The sequence below is a fragment of the Candoia aspera genome, chromosome 1, assembly GCF_035149785.1.
Source record: "Candoia aspera isolate rCanAsp1 chromosome 1, rCanAsp1.hap2, whole genome shotgun sequence".
Lineage (NCBI taxonomy): Eukaryota > Metazoa > Chordata > Lepidosauria > Squamata > Boidae > Candoia > Candoia aspera.
The window spans coordinates 91,674,542-91,691,409 of NC_086153.1; the positions used below are offsets into that span (position 1 = coordinate 91,674,542).

General features: G+C 37.3%; 1 protein-coding gene across 2 annotated transcripts in view; it reads right to left on the minus strand.

The window, feature by feature from the left end:
- Window positions 1–16,868, minus strand: part of PEX7 (peroxisomal biogenesis factor 7) — a 55,386-nt gene that overhangs the window by 13,190 nt on the left and 25,328 nt on the right. For both annotated transcript variants that reach the window (XM_063309533.1, XM_063309525.1), the window contains exons 7-8: window positions 16,268–16,381; window positions 13,351–13,406 (exon numbers count right to left, since the gene is read on the minus strand). In XM_063309533.1, the coding sequence (XP_063165603.1) occupies window positions 13,351–13,406; window positions 16,268–16,381 (170 nt within the window). The remainder of the gene's footprint in view (window positions 1–13,350; window positions 13,407–16,267; window positions 16,382–16,868) is intronic.

The window sequence follows — 16,868 nt, forward strand, 5'->3', positions numbered from 1 at the left end:
GATGTCTCTGCTCTTAACTATTTTATCGAGATCTGTCATTGCTCTTCTCCCAAGGATTAAGTGTCTTCTGATTTCCTGACTGCAGTCAGCATCTGCAGCAATCTTTGCACCTAGAAATACAAAGTCTTTCACTGCTTCTACATTTTCTCCCTCTATCTGCCAGTTATCAATCAAACTGGTTGCTATAAACTTGGTTTTTTTGAGGTTTAGCTGCAAGCCAGCTTTTGCACTTTCTTCTTTCACCTTCATCATATACATACATACATACATACATACATGTTGTTGTTTATTCGTTTAGTCGCTTCCGACTCTTCGTGACTTCATGGACCAGCCCACGCCAGAGCTTCCTGTCGGTCGTCAACACTCCCAGCTCCCCCAGGGACGAGTCCGTCACCTCTAGAATATCATCCATCCACCTTGCCCTTGGTCGGCCCCTCTTCCTTTTGCCTTCCACTCTCCTGAGCATCAGCATCTTCTCCAGGCTGTCCTGTCTTCTCATTATGTGGCCAAAGTATTTCAGTTTTGCCTTTATACATACATACATACATACATACATACAATGACTGCAGTCTGAGTACTATATATAGTTTTTGTAACTGTATGTCATAAAGGATATTGTAGAAGTGAAAAAGGTACAGTAAAGAAACAAAATGATCAACTATCTGCAGAATACTTTTCCTAGGAAAGAATACAATATTTGGAGCTTCTCTGTTCATATTACTTAAATTTGAGGTCACTCAAAGAACAGGCTGTGGTAAATTCAGGACAGACACAAAGGAGCATTCCTTCATTTAGCACTTAAACGAAACATGATAGCCACTAACTCTGAGAATACAACCAAGGAGGAAGAGACTAGCAGTGACTATAAATCATTATGGTTATATGCAACGTCCAGATTTTAAGGCAGCCTATCTCAAAATTTCAGTTCCTGTAAAAGAACAATAGCAAAGGCTTCCCTAGAAGCACTGAGTTTATTCACTGTAGGAAAAGAGGCTGGACTAGAAAGAATAATCCAGAACGGTTCTTATATAAAAGAGCTTAGCTTCAGACCCCTTTTTCAAATGTACATTCCTCTTCATTGAACCTGGAAATGGAATCCCTCAATACCCAGCCAATCAATATTTGAACTGAGAGAAATTTCTTGGTTGTTGGCCTTCCCATACTGCAGAATAGCAGGAATGCATCCATGAAGCAACACTCTACGTCTTTGTAGCCTTTGCTTTCTTGAGACCTCTCTACAACAAAATCCCTTCTCACATTTAGTCACCTAGTTATAAATCAGAGTTCCATTTACTAGAGTCATGGAGGCTCATTATGGCAATATATAAAGGAAATAGCCTTTCCTGCAAATCACAGAATCTCAGCATACCATTTTTGAAAAATGTCCTAATTCAAGGGCCCACCAGAGACCAGTGCCTTTCTTAGAAGGTGCCCATCTACACAGATATAAATAAAGTGGGATGGAGAAAGCATCCTGGGGCGTTAGAGGGGGTGGGGTAGCAAGCTCATTTGTACTCCTTCTGGTAAATAGTTTTGTAACTGGTCACACCTACCAAAACAATCATTTTGTAAATGGCCTCACAACATACTCTCAACATTCCAAATATGCCTATCAGCCTAAGGGAATTGCTTAAATTTGCCCCAAGCACTCAAAAATAAGACTGTAACTTGTTTAATGCAACTGGCAGAATAGAAGCACATCCTCAATTTCCAATCCACATCCTCCCTTATCATATGAGAGGACCTCTTATAAACATCTGTAAATGTTCTCTTAAACTCAGTATAACAAGGTCAGTTACATAGTTTAAAAGCTGACTCTTTTAAAGGGCAATTAAACTATCTATGATGGGCTAAACTACAAAAATTAAAAGCTAAGGCTAGTCCCTTAACAATACTGAAAAGATCTTAATAAAGGACATTTGTTTTATTTTTACCTGGAAATGGCATCACTCTTATTAAACTTCACTGGTGTATTTTATTCACATGGGTTTCCTTGAATGGGTTTTCTGCCATAGTTAATTTTTCAGTGGAGAGCTGAAACTTAGTAAGTTCCAAACTTAACCAGGATTTGAAATGGATCAATCAGTTCTAGTCAAAGTACACACCTATTAAACTTGTGACTGTTTGTATTGCTATTTATCTTAACTACAAGTACATCAGAATTAGGAAGTACTGTATAAAGGGAGCATAATTCCTAATTTTAGTTAAGAGGAAGTATAATTGCTCCAGCATCCTACAGCTGAGGCACGGTGACATGCCAAATGGTCAGTTTGATAACAACTAGTAAGTTCGCTTTATTTCAGAGATTTTAGTGTATAAACAATTATGGCACACTATATATTGATGTACTTTGATGAAAGCTCTGCACTTTTGAAAAAAAAAAGATCAGACATTTGTAAAACCTCAAACTGTTAATATGTTACAGAAGACAAAGTGTTTTTTGAGAAAAATCTTTAAGAGTATACAAGTATGAACCTTTTCTTAATTTGGTTGATCCAAATTTCTTATTTAAAACTATGAAACAAGAGCTTTAATTAGAAACAGAATTGTATTAGCTTTGGCTTCACTTAATTTTTTTTTAAAGCATTGAATACGGCATAAGTAACATACAGAAATCTAGTTAAGTATAAATAAATAAAAAACGGCTATTAGCCTGGTACTGAGCCAGCAGTAAGAATGTATTTATGGATATATGCCTATGATGCACCCATAAAGTAGCTGTAAATGATCAAAAACATCTATAATAAATATTATTCTACCACCATAAAACAAATATTTCCAGCTAATTAAATAATTCTATGAATGCAACCTGTTTGCAAAATAAGATTCCAAAATTGTTCTGGAATACAGCAGATTATTGAATTAGCTTATTTAGTTTCTTATTATATGCATGCAGGTTAAACATCCTCACATATTCATTATGTACCATATTGTTTATTAAACTAATCCTCAATGCACCTGGCTCAACTGTAAGTTACACAGTAGTGAAGAGGAAAGGAGAGCTTTTCAAAATCCATAATCCACACAGTAACTGATCAATAAGAAGCAGCATGTTTATGAAGTCCTAAAATGCTGGGAGCATGAAATGTTGGAAAAGAACAGAATGTGCATGGGTATCTGCCTTTTAGCTCCTTACCACTTATGTTTCTTGGGGAGAATGACTTAACATGGCATGGGACTGGGATGCCTTCCCCCCAGTTATATCTACCTGCCCATCAGTTCTGGCAGGAGAGGCATCTACTAAGGAATGTCATCTGATGGGACCCAGGAAGAGAGCCTTTTCTGCCGTGGCACCCGCGCTTTGGAACATCATCCCCCCCAGAGATTAGATTGGCTCTGACCCTTCTGGCCTTTCAGAAGGCTCTGAAGATGTGGCTGTGCCACTGTGCTTGGGGGTCCAGCTGAAGCATAGAGCCTCTTCAGTGATACACTGAATGTATTATATGGATTGTACTCTGCTGCTATGATTATGTTCTTGTGTTTTTATATGGTTTTAAAAATGATTTTAGCATGGTTTATATGTTTGTTGTTTTATTTGCATTTGTTTATTGTTCTTCTTGTTTTAATTGTTGTGAGCTGCCCAGAGTCACATAGGTGAGATGGGAGGCTATATAAATTGAATTAAACAAATAAACAAATAATTAGTTGATGGAATATGGATATATGGTAACATTTTATTACATATTCCCCCAGTTACGATGACATCACCATCCATACCCATGGCTCTTTGCAGAAATTACACAAAAGACTGGTTCTTATATGTGGAAGATTCTCAAGAATCTAAAATTAAGGAAGGGGTAGGAACCAAGGGGAAAAGGAGAGATGTGAATAACTGTCTTACGAATATTTAGGTTTCATTTCAGTTAGAGAGGAATAATGAGATGAGGAAAAAACTGTAAGCAGTGGACTCACAGTTTTATGAACTTCCAAGTAGATGTGGCAACAGAATTCCAGCAGCAGTGTATTTTTAACTGCTATAGGAATCCAAAATAGAAATGAAGACTGGGTTTAGATCATTCCTACCCATTAAAATAAGAGTTCCTGTGGGCAGAATTCCATGGGTAGTCTTGAAATCCCTATTCTATGAAAGCCTACATCAGGCCTTCAAATAAGATATATACAGAAGTTTTAGTAATGAGTAACATTTTCTATCCAAAAATCTACATACAGAAAATGTAAATCACTTCTACCCCATCATGTTTTTTTTTAATTATAAATCAGGGATTAAGAAGTCATTTTAATGTTATTTTAGATTATTATAATAAAACTAGAATTCATCCTTTCAGTCCAATAAGATTGCAAAGGAAATTTTGTTATCAAATACCTGTGACAAAATTGAGCACTAAATGCAAAGATTTATGCATTTCATTCTCTAGTTATGTGGCACCTCCAGTGTCAGAGGTTCATCCCTAAAATGATAGCAGAAAATACTCAGTATCTGGGAAGCAAAACACAGTAAATAAGGATCCATTCAGATCATAATGGTATGACAAAGGAGTCATAAAGATATTTTTTCCTCCACTGAAAAAAAACAAAAACGAAAGACCTTTATAATTACAGTTTAAATACAATTAATTATTAACAGTAATTTAAAAAATTTAATTAGTAATGTAACAATACATTATTAATGAAATAGTGTTTAAATATAACTGAGATATCCGCTGATCAGAGAGTAAAGCCAACCTAACCCAATGGGACTTCAGCAAAGGATCGTTACCTTGTCATGGTGCTGGAGCTTGAGCACCTCAATAATGCCATGAGCTAAACCGTGAAGGGCCACCCAAGACGGGAAGGTCATGACAGAGAGGTCAGACTAAATGTGATCCCACCCCAGTATTCTTGCCGTGAAAACTAAATGGATCAGAACAACCAGAGATATATCGGTATACCATCGGAAGATGAGACCCCCAGGATGGAAGATGGTCAAAATGCTACTGGGGAGGAACAGAGGATGAGTTCAACTAGCCCCAGACGTGATGACGCAGCTAGCTCAAAGCCGAAAGGACGGCTAGTGGCCGACGGTGCTGGTGGTGAACGGCGAATCCGATGTTCTAAGGATCAACACACCATTGGAACCTGGAATGTAAGATCTATGAGCCAGGGCAAATTGGATGTGGTTATTGGTGAGATGTCAAGATTCAAGATAGACATTTTGGGCGTCAGTGAACTGAAATGGACTGGAATGGGCCACTTCACATCAAATGACCACCAGATCTACTACTGTGGACAAGAGGACCACAGAAGAAATGGAGTAGCCTTCATAATTAATAGTCAAGTGGCTAAAGCAGTGCTTGGATACAATCCAAAAAACGATAGAATGATCTCAATTCGAATTCAGGGCAAGCCATCTAACATCACAGTGATCCAAATATATGCCCCAACCACAGATGCTGAAGAAGCTGATGTAGAGCAGTTCTATGAGGATCTGCAGCACCTACTGGACAACAGTAAAAGAGATGTTATTTTCATCACGGGAGACTGGAATGCTAAGGTGGGCAGTCAAATGACACCTGGAATTACAGGTAAGCATGGCCTGGGAGAACAAAACAAAGCAGGACATAGGCTGATAGAATTTTGCCAAGACAACTCACTCTGCATAACAAACACTCTCTTCCAACAACCTAAGAGACGGCTTTATACATGGACTTCACCAGATGGACAACACCGAAATCAGATTGACTACATCCTTTGCAGCCAAAGGTGGCGGACATATATACAGTCGGTAAAAACAAGACCTGGAGCTGACTATAGTTCCGATCACGAATGTCATGAGTAAGGACAATGAACGTCTTCTTGCACAATTTAGGATCAGACTCAAGAGATTAGGGAAGACCCACAGATCAGCTAGATATGAGCTCACTAATATTCCTAAGGAATATGCAGTGGAGGTGAAGAATAGATTTAAGGGACTGGACTTAGTAGATAGGGTCCCGGAAGAAGTACGGACAGAAGTTCACAACATTGTTCAGGAGGCGGCAACAAAATACATCCCAAAGAAAGAGAAAACCAAGAAGGCAAAATGGCTGTCTGCTGAGACACTAGAAGTAGCCCAAGAAAGAAGGAAAGCAAAAGGCAACAGTGATAGGGGGAGATATGCCCAATTAAATGCAAAATTCCAGAGGTTAGCCAGAAGAGATCAGGAATTATTTTTAAACAAGCTATGCGCAGAAGTGGAAGAAGACAATAGAATAGGAAGGACAAGAGACCTCTTCCAGAAAATTAGAAACATTGGAGGTAAATTCCAGGCAAAAATGGGCATGATCAAAAACAGAGATGGCAAGGACCTAACAGAAGAAGAAGAAATCAAGAAAAGGTGGCAAGAATATACAGAAGACCTGTATAGGAAGGATAACAATATCGGGGATAGCTTTGACGGTGTGGTCAGTGAGCTAGAGCCAGACATCCTGAAGAGTGAGGTTGAATGGGCCTTAAGAAGCATTGCTAATAACAAGGCAGCAGGAGACGACGGCATCCCAGCTGAACTGTTTAAAATCTTGCAAGATGATGCTGTCAAGGTAATGCATGCTATATGCCAGCAAATTTGGAAAACACAAGAATGGCCATCAGACTGGAAAAAATCAACTTATATCCCCATACCAAAAAAGGGAAACACTCAAGAATGTTCAAACTATCGAACAGTGGCACTCATTTCACAGGCCAGTAAGGTAACACTCAAGATCCTGCAAGGTAGACTTCAGCAATTCATGGAGCGAGAATTGCCAGATGTACAAGCTGGGTTTAGAAAAGGCAGAGGAACTAGGGACCAAATTGCCAATATCCGTTGGATAATGGAAAAAGCCAGGGAGTTTCAGAAAAACATCTATTTCTGTTTTATTGACTATTCTAAAGCCTTTGACTGTGAGGACCATAACAAATTGTGGCAAGTTCTTAGTGGTATGGGGATACCAAGTCATCTTGCATGCCTTGGTATCCCCATGAAGAATCTGTATAACGACCAAGTAGCAACAGTAAGAACAGACCACGGAACAATGGACTGGTTTAAGATTGGGAAAGGAGTACGGCAGGGCTGTATACTCTCACCCTACCTATTCAACTTGTACGCAGAACACATCATGAGACATGCTGGGCTTGAGGAATCCAAGGCTGGAGTTAAAATCGCTGGAAGAACCATTAACAATCTCAGATAGGCAGATGATACCACTTTGATGGCTGAAAGTGAAGAGGAACTGAGGAGCCTTATGATGAAGGTGAAAGAAGAAAGTGCAAAAGCTGGCTTGCAGCTAAACCTCAAAAAAACCAAGATTATGGCAACCAGCTTGATTGATAACTGGCAGATAGAGGGAGAAAATGTAGAAGCAGTGAAAGACTTTGTATTTCTAGGTGCAAAGACTACTGCAGATGCTGACTGCAGTCAGGAAATCAGAAGATGCTTAATCCTTGGGAGAAGAGCAATGACAAATCTTGATAAAATAGTTAAGAGCAGAGACATCACACTGATAACAAAAGTCCGCATAGTTAAAGCAATGGGGTTCCCTGTAGTAACATATGGCTACGAGAGCTGGACCATAAGGAAGGCTGAGAGAAGGAAGATCGATGCTTTTGAACTGTGGTGTTGGAGGAAAATGCTGAGAGTGCCTTGGACTGCAAGAAAATCAAACCAGTCCATACTCCAGGAAATGAAGCCAGACTGCTCACTTGAGGGAATGATATTCAAGGCAAAACCGAAATACTTTGGCCACATAATGAGAAGACAGGACACCCTGGAGAAGATGCTGATGCTAGGGAGAGTGGAGGGCAAAAGGAAGAGGGGCCGACCAAGGGCAAGGTGGATGGATGATATTCTAGAGGTGATGGACTTGTCCCTGGGGGAGCTGGGGGTGTTGACGTCCGACAGGAAGCTCTGGCGTGGGCTGGTCCATGAAGTCACAAAGAGTCGGAAGCGACTAAACGAATAAACAACAACCCAATGGGACTTCCTCTGTACACAACATCTTAATCTATATTTTGGTTATTCTGCAATGATTCCTCAGATTCTGAAAACCTTTATCACAACAATTCTGGACAGGGGACAGGCCTGCCTCACTGCCTCCTTGTATTTTCAGCCAGATTATGTGAGAAACGTAGTTCAAATAAAAATAAAATAAAGTAATTCATATAAAGCATACTGCTTGAGTCAGCACATTGGAAGAAAAAAACTGCAGGTCTAACTGTATACTCCGACACTTGGCACACAGAACAGAAAGAAAGATTGCTGGCAGTATTTTCCCCCTTAAGTGCATCAAGCAGAGATTTTAGTTAAGGGATGAATGACAGAAGCTAAGTGTTCCAGGAGTTCAAATTACTGTTTCATTAAATCAATATCAAATTGGAGGCCATCTACAGATACATCTATATAATACTATCATTCATTTGATAAAATCTGAAGCAGCTAAAATGTATTTATTTACTTATTTAAATAGCAAGAGCTTAGGTAAATGTTAATACAGTACATGAATCAGCTTGGAGGATGCACTACTAATAATTCAGAACTCCTACTTTTTAAACCCACATTTTGCTTTTCTTTTTTTTAGTACAAGCATTACCAATAGAAGACCAGTCCATAAATAAAGTTAACAAAGCCAGTAAACTAGCCTTAAAATCCCTTCTATTGCTGCAAATTTCATCATGTTTCCAAGTACATTTTTCTACAAAAAAAATTCAAATATTAAAGTAGCCTAGCTGAAAAATTCATACAAAAGTTTCTATAGAATGTGTTGAGCTGCATCTTATAAGACCCAGTTTACTTCATCCTATTATGCTAAAAAAAAAAAAAAAAAGAACAGTGATCTGTTTAGGGTTTTTTCCCCTAATGAAATTTACTTTTTTTGTTCAAATTTTGTTTGAAATCTGAGCTATATATTGGGCCAGGCCTTATCTCAATTTCTGGATTGGGTGGTCTCTGGATATCCACCAAGAACTTCTGGTAAATTGTGACTCAGGGACTGACACTACCAAATTGGTATTCTCTGAAGCAGTTTATTCCATGGTGTTTTCTAATCTCATAATGCACTGTTCCTAACAAGGTCCCAGCGTCTGTCTTTAAAAGCAAAACTTGAAGACTTCTTGTTGTAAAGCCTTTTAAGGCAACATAATTTATTTGGTTTAGTTAAGTTGATCAGGTCTACAATTTGGTAAGTTTTCAAGCTGTTATTTAACAAAGCTTCTTATACACTGCTTTGTTATTAGCTGTTTTAATGGTTATAATTTACTCTAAATTGTCCCTAGGACACAGAACTTAAATATGAGTTTAACATATGAGTTAACATATGAGTTTAAGAACCTTCAAATTTCTTATAATGCCAACATAAAAAAATTACTGTCTATCCCTTTTTTAAACTTTGATTTTTCCTATTATCAAAATGTGATTTTGTGGGTGGTTTATATTGTTTGATTACAATCAATTAAATAGCATTGTACTGTATTACTTGTTACTTGCACTAAATATTTTCCCAATTCCCTGCAGAGATATTATATTATTGCAAATTTGGTCAAAAGCTGCAATCTGGCCTTTTCTTCCAGTGCATCAAGTTCATACTATTTTAAATTAGCATTTTAAATTACAGGACAGATTATATGGAAGCTTATATGCTTTTTTGTAATCACATAAGTATACCCAAATAAGAAATAATGAACACAAGCATCTGATAACCAGCAAAGAAAACACACATACACATTCCCAACAAAATATGATTTTGTCTGGAACAAACAATTATATATAATAATAATAATAATGCACAATAATAATGCATCTGATATTATAATAATATAATAATAAGGCTACCTGAGGGACCGCCTCTTCCCTGTTACATCAACCCATCCCCCCCGATCATGCAGAGAGGGCATGTTGCGGACCCCGTCGGTAAAAGAATTCTGTTTTGCAGAGTCCAGGAGGCGGGCCTTCTCTGCAGTAGATCCCGCCCTCTGGAACATCCTACCCCCAGAGATGAGGTTAGCCCTATTGCTCCTGGCCTTCTGGAGGAATCTGAAGACCTGGTTCTGCCACCTGGCTTGGGGCAGGGAGGGGAGTAGTCATGTTTGGGGATGGCTAGTGCCCTAGAGTGCTCACCATGCACAAGGACTGAGTTAGATCATCTGCCATCATCTTATTTTTTGTATATTTATTGTCTACTGTAATCCTGTTTTTATATATTGTATTTTTATGTATTAATTATATTGTATATCTATGGTTTTATTGATTAATTTGTTGAAAATTGCCCAGAGTCCCTCTGGTGGGAGGAGATGGGCAGTGACAAATTTGATAAATAAATAAATAAACCTGAGATATAATATGATGTGAGATTACACCAAATCATGATGATATTTCAGAGTTTTCTGTTAGAAGAGAAAAATCCAAGAAACTACCACTGTTCAGGATTCCTGTCTGAAGGTATCAGCATTTTGCAACTGTTTTGGTTGCAATTGTGAAATGTTTGTGTCCATTAGATTGAAAAAAAATGTTTTTTTTCTTCAGTCAATGATATTATCAGCTTTAACTTATATTTGCCCAATATGGCACAGGATGTTTAGCTGGGAATTAATGTTTAAGGAACACAGAGAAATAATGCTTGAATGAACTGTTAAAAGGTAATCTGAATTTGACAGAGACCAACAATCAGAAAAGAAAAGAGTTCTCTGCTGTGCAACATTCTCTTCCTAGTGTGGCAAGTCCTACCAGATAAACTAGAGAGTGTTTATGATGATTTGGAACAAATAAATATTTCTCAAAAGAATTTTCTACTTTCCTAACTATAATGAACATATACTCCAAGAGCATTTTCTGGACTTCAAAATAAACGTAAGTTATCCACCATTACCACCACCTCCTTTTGAACAATAGACATTTTAAATAGGTGTAAACGTAACAGAATGTCACATTTCTGTAATACTGTATGTACTCTGATTACTAATGGATCTTTAATAGCCTGACATATGGAAATTCAAATGATGGAGAAAGCCTCAACTGACTAATTTTGCCACCTCAAACTTCCTAGAATCATAGAGTAAGAAGGAATAATTTAGGCGCTGACTGAGTCCCCTGCTCAGTGCAGGAATAAAGCATTCCTAACATATGGCTGTCTAGCTGCTTCTGGAACTCATCCAACAAAGAGGAGACCACTATATTGCTGGGAAACTGGCTTCATTGTCAAACTACTCTTACTATTACAAAATTCTTCCTAACATTCAGTTGTACTCTGGCTTCCTGAAACTTAACTAATCTACTCATTGTCCTGAACTCCGAATGACAGAGAACAGGTCTTGGCCTTCTTCCATGTGACATCAGGTCAAGTATTTGAGGGTGTTATATCCCCTCTCAGTCTTCTAAACATGCCCAGAATCCTTCTTAAAATATGATGTTCAGAACCAGACTTGAGACAGAGTCTGATCAGAGCAGAATAAAGTGGAACTTTGTAAGAAATAGCTTTAAAAGTAAATAAATTAAAAGTACTTCTACTGAAGTAATTTTTTAAGAAAAAGAACAAGCTACTAAAAGCATTCTGTAACGTAGAGAGTAGACCAATTTTTTTAAATATTATAAACTGACTTTGTTTAATTGCTACAGCTTACCAATAACAGTATTCCAACCCAGAGAAAAGTTCAGGTCTGTTTTATTTTTAATAAAGCTTACAGAGATACCTAGTTAGTTGATTTTATTAATACTGGAACACAAACCTTATGGTCCAAAAACAAGAAGAAACAGATCAAGGTTCATAAACAGTTTAACAATAACAAATGGCACAATGTTATTATGAAAATTATTTTTGGTATGTTCCACTTATGAAAAACAATCTTACTGACTCCAAGATACTGATTAGAAAAACAGCTATTTTACAGAGAGCATCTGTCATGGCAGATGGCCAATACTATCTCCCCACTCATTATTAATTAAACAGAAAAATACACACATTTTTAGCTAGCACTTTAAAATTTGCAAGTATAAACCTAAGTGCAATAATAAAATTATGTCTATAGTATAATAAATATATTTTTCCTCCTAGGCTTAATTCTAAGGCAGTTTAGGTAGCAAACATGTGTCCACATAAGGCCAGCTTCCCCAAATGTGTGATCTTCAGGTGTTTTGAATTATTGTTCATATTACCTCCAGTAGCCATGGTCAGTGATCCTATTGACTGGATATGAGAAAAATTCTGGTTATTTAACTGGATGCCAGGTTAAAGATGGCAAGTTTAGGCTTAGATTATAGGTATGGAGGAAGGAGTGGCAGTGGTGAGACCAATCTGGAATCTTGAAAGCATGTTGTAGCACTTGCATTAAATACTTGCTATGGGAAAGGCAAGACTGTCCCTAAAATTGCTGCCACGGTGAATATGGCTATCCTTCTCCTTTACAGGCTGTTCTCTATTACTCCAGCTTATCTGGACACATTTGTAAGCAAAACATCAGGCTACTGTCACCCACCATTTTTATTTTCTAAGGATGCATTTGTTGCCTATCTTTCTTATGTGTAGAGATAATGCTTGGAGTTGATATTCTGCTATGTAAACTGTCCAACTTCCTTTTTTTCAATTAAAAAGATTTCTTAAATGGTCAAATACAGAAGGAGCTTGACAAGCACCAAAGTAAGTGGCTGCAGTCACTTTGTCACCCACAGGTATCAGGCTACCTAAGCCAGTTATAGTTGAGAGTGCCTCTGCCAATATAAATTCTTGTTTATAGAAAGCTAGAAATGGGACTAAGCTATATCCTTTATTCAAACATCCAGGTAGAGTTTTTGTGTGAACTGCAAGTACCAAATCACTGTCTCGGCATACCTGCCAGTTACAGTATAAGCCTCCATCTAGAAGCACTGTTCATTAGTAAGACGAGATTGGATTCAGCCCTCCTACTGCAGATTCTCTGTATGGTTACTGACTTCAAACAATATTTATATTTCCACATTCCCTTTGCAGTTCCATCATTTCCATATGACATATGGCCTTAGTAGATAGAAATTCAAGGGCTTAAACATATGCAAATACTGACAACGAAAATTACAAAACCTTTGTTACAGAGAAGAAGTACTGAGCTGATTCAGAGAGGAAAAGCAGCAAGCCCTTCTCAGTCACATCGCTATTACTGGAATTGGAAGAAAAGGCTGTATCTCTTGTTTTTTTTAGAAAAGCAATAGGATTTTTTTTCCTGTACAAACAAGGAAGAAATCATCTTTTTCTCATCTCTGTGTAACAGACAGAATCAAACTGTTTCTCACGGCAACTTTCCAAGGCCACAGATGCAGAATGTAGCACCTTCCCCTGGAAATTCTGTTTCCATAGACCATTAGCAAAAATTAGAGTATGCTTTATAAAGTGCAAGGCAAGATTATGTATATGTTATCAAAAATAATTACTGTACCTCACAGTGAAATCGTAGGAACAAGAAGCCAATACAGTGGGGTGAAATGGTGAAAACTGCAAAAGAAATAAGAGAAATACAAATAATTACCAGTACATATTGGGGGGGGGGGCAGAGGGAGAGAAAATCTTTAAAATGAAAAGATCTTTAGTAAAATAACAGTATCAGGGAACCAAAAAGAAATACTACTTTGTATAAAAATCAACTTAAAGTTGCTTTGGTGTAACATCCATAATTCTGGCCATAAATTAAAATTTCAGTTTAATATCTTATAGATTGGTCACCTAAAGAGGTTATGATACTTGTCTCTAAGCTATAGACTGGCAATCAATTCTCAAATCACAAAGAAATTTACAGTAAAAAACCCCCAAACTACTGAAATGTTTAAAACAATTTTAAAACATATTGCAGCAGCAATATGCCTCTGAAACCTTGGATCACTTCACAAAACACTTATGAGGGATTGTCTTTTACTGCTAGCACCAAGGCAGGGATTTTTAAAATTTAATTTACATGATTAAGATAACTGGATTCAAGGATGAAAACCGGCAAAAGCTCAGAAGTTCTCATAATTTCACCCATAGCAAAGAGTGGATGTATAATCATAGTCCTTGGCACGCACTGGCAAGTTGAGCAAAGGCTGCAGCAAAGATGGGGACCAAGAGCCAAACTCTGTCACCCTCATAACTGATTCCAGCAACGTTCACTTTCAACCGATAGTTTTCAAGCACATCGGTAAAAAACAGCAATTCTCCTCAGAAAGATTTATAGCACTAAACATCTCTTATTTTCTTTTTTCTTAAATGCTGAAGCAGCAAGAATGTCTAACAGACTTTTGAAATAAGCCCCATGTTTCAAATTCAGAACACTTTCTGAATGTTTGCAAGTCTGTTTCACAATTGAAACAGCTGTTTTGCAGTTGAAATAGAGCATTTCACATTTAATATGGTTTAAAATCAAAACAGTTTGCACAGCCTTCATTACCAATTAATACCCTGGATTAGGAGAGGGGTAGGATGTGAAATATTTTCCCAGTTGACAGTTTATTGCAGCTGAGGTAATCTAGATGTGAAGTCAAGCTAGCTGTGAAAGCACTTACCAATCATGCTTCAAAGCAATACTTAACTACCTTGCTAACAAAATATAAGGTACTTAATAAAATGCCTTACTGACATCAAGTTATATTATGACACGACTATTTCTGTTGCCAATGAGAGCCAGTTTGATGTAGTGGTTAAGGCTAGAAACTGGGAGACTGTGAGTTCTACTCCCGCCTTAGACACAAAGCCAGCTGGGTGACCTTGGCCGGTCACTCTCTCTCAGCCCTAGGAAGCAGGCAATGGCAAACCACTTCCAAAAAACCTTCCCAAGAAAACTGCAGGGACTTGTTCAGGTAGTCACCAGGAGTTAACCCTGACTCGAAGACAATAAACAAATAAAAATTTCCATTGTCTACTAAGAAAGTTATCCAATACAAAAATGAAATAAGACTAATCTGACAAGACTTGCTCTTGACTATTTTACTGTTGTCATCATCCTCAGTATAGTACAGATTGCTGTAAATGTTTATCTTCAATACAGGGACACTTTAGCCTGATATCCTAGAGAAGCCTACTTGAATCCAACTTTGTTTCTCTCTTAGACGTTAGAAAAAAACATGTTTCTTATCTTTTTATTACAGCATTCTTATTTTAATAAATAAATATTCTTTGTTCATTTTTTATTAAAAAAAGTATTTTAAGAAACTTATGTTTTTATTTGAGAGCCAGTTTGGTGTGGTGGGATAAGGCACCAGGTTAAAAACCGGGAGTCTATGAATTCTAGTCCTGCCTTAGGCATGAACCCAGCTGACTTTGGGCTGATTGCTTTGAGCCCTAGGAAGAAGGCAATGGCAAACCACTTCTGAAAATGTTATCAAGAAACTTTAGAGTCTTGTCCAGGCAGTCACCAGGAGTCAACACTGATCTGAAGGCACCAAAAAATAGTAAGTATTTATCTAAGAGTTTAAACATTTAAGTCCCATTCAACATAACAAGGCTTACTTCTTAATAGACATGTAAATCAATTTTTAAAGTTCTATTTTATTTAATCAACTTGTATGCTTGTTGGACCTCACAAGGATTTCCCAGCAAGAAAAAGCAGCATGAACACCGAACTGCTATGCCATATGATTAAAAAAAAAAAAGTTGTATGCCTCCTCAGTCACAAAGATAATTCTTTGTGACTGAGGAAGCATATTACATATTAGGCAGTTTACATATTAGGATTAAACCAATAACATACTAAACAATGATATCCATCAGCACATCAGGGAAGAATAAAATGAACCTCAGTAAGAGTCACAAGATAGAAATCTCATCTAATACTGGGGAGAACTAATAGCATCAGAACCCACCCTTCCCAGGCCTGTTAGAACACCTGGTCTTTATTTTATGAAAGCACACCAATGTCAAAGCCATATGGATTTCTGGGGGAATGCTGTTCCTTAAGGTGCAGCTATAGGTTATGCTAGTTAGTATTTAAAATCTACCTCGCTGTTCAGATTTTACCTGATTTATATTATTATTATTATTATTATTATTATTATTATTATTATTATTATTATATGTAGCTTATTCTTTATTGTCATTATCATTTTGTTTACTGCCTTAGAATCCAATTTGGTGATGGATGGTCTATAAATATTTTATAATGTAAAAAACAAATAAACTATTTAAATACTGTGTCCCTGTGCCATCACAAGCCCTTTGTGAAATGTAACTCAGTGCCCAGAAAGATCTGCCACACAACAGAGGAAGGAGACAGGGCCTGCAGAATAAGGAACACGAATGAGGAACTCATCAAACACTGCTGGATTTTGCGGGCTGCCTGTTTTCATAGCCATTTAGAAATGTAATAGAAAAATACTAAAACTTACTTTCACTCTTCTTATTGCATATGTATGCCCAAACAGATTGAATATAGGTTGCCGGATATTTCTCAAGTCCCAGCCTTTCAAACTGCAGTCAACAGCACCTGTTACAAGCAAGTTCTGATAAAAAGATGCACAAGAATAGTTTTATTGTAAGCTCTCAAGTGGTAAACTTAAACAAAAGCTCTCAAATGGTAAACTTAAACAAAAGCTCTCAAGTGGTAAACTTAAACAACAATGGCTAACAGAAACTCCAACATAAGAAAATCTTTGGAAAGCCAGAGATCCAAAGTTAATTAACATGCCTATTCCAGTTCACTCCATTCAAAATGGGAGTTTCAGGGTGACTTTGGGTCAGTCACTATCTGACAGCTCAATGAACTTCAAGGTTACTACATTGAGAATAAAGTGAGGAAAGATCCCAACAATATAAAGGTGGATATAAATGTTGTTGTTGTTTAAAATAGCAGTACATGGAGAATGATAGACTATTCCATATTAGAGGGGGAAAAAGCCTGATCATGACTGAATTACATACAAGCAATCTAAAACAATCCTAAATCCTAAAATAATAAAAGCGGCTTCTCCATCATTTAGAAATGCATTA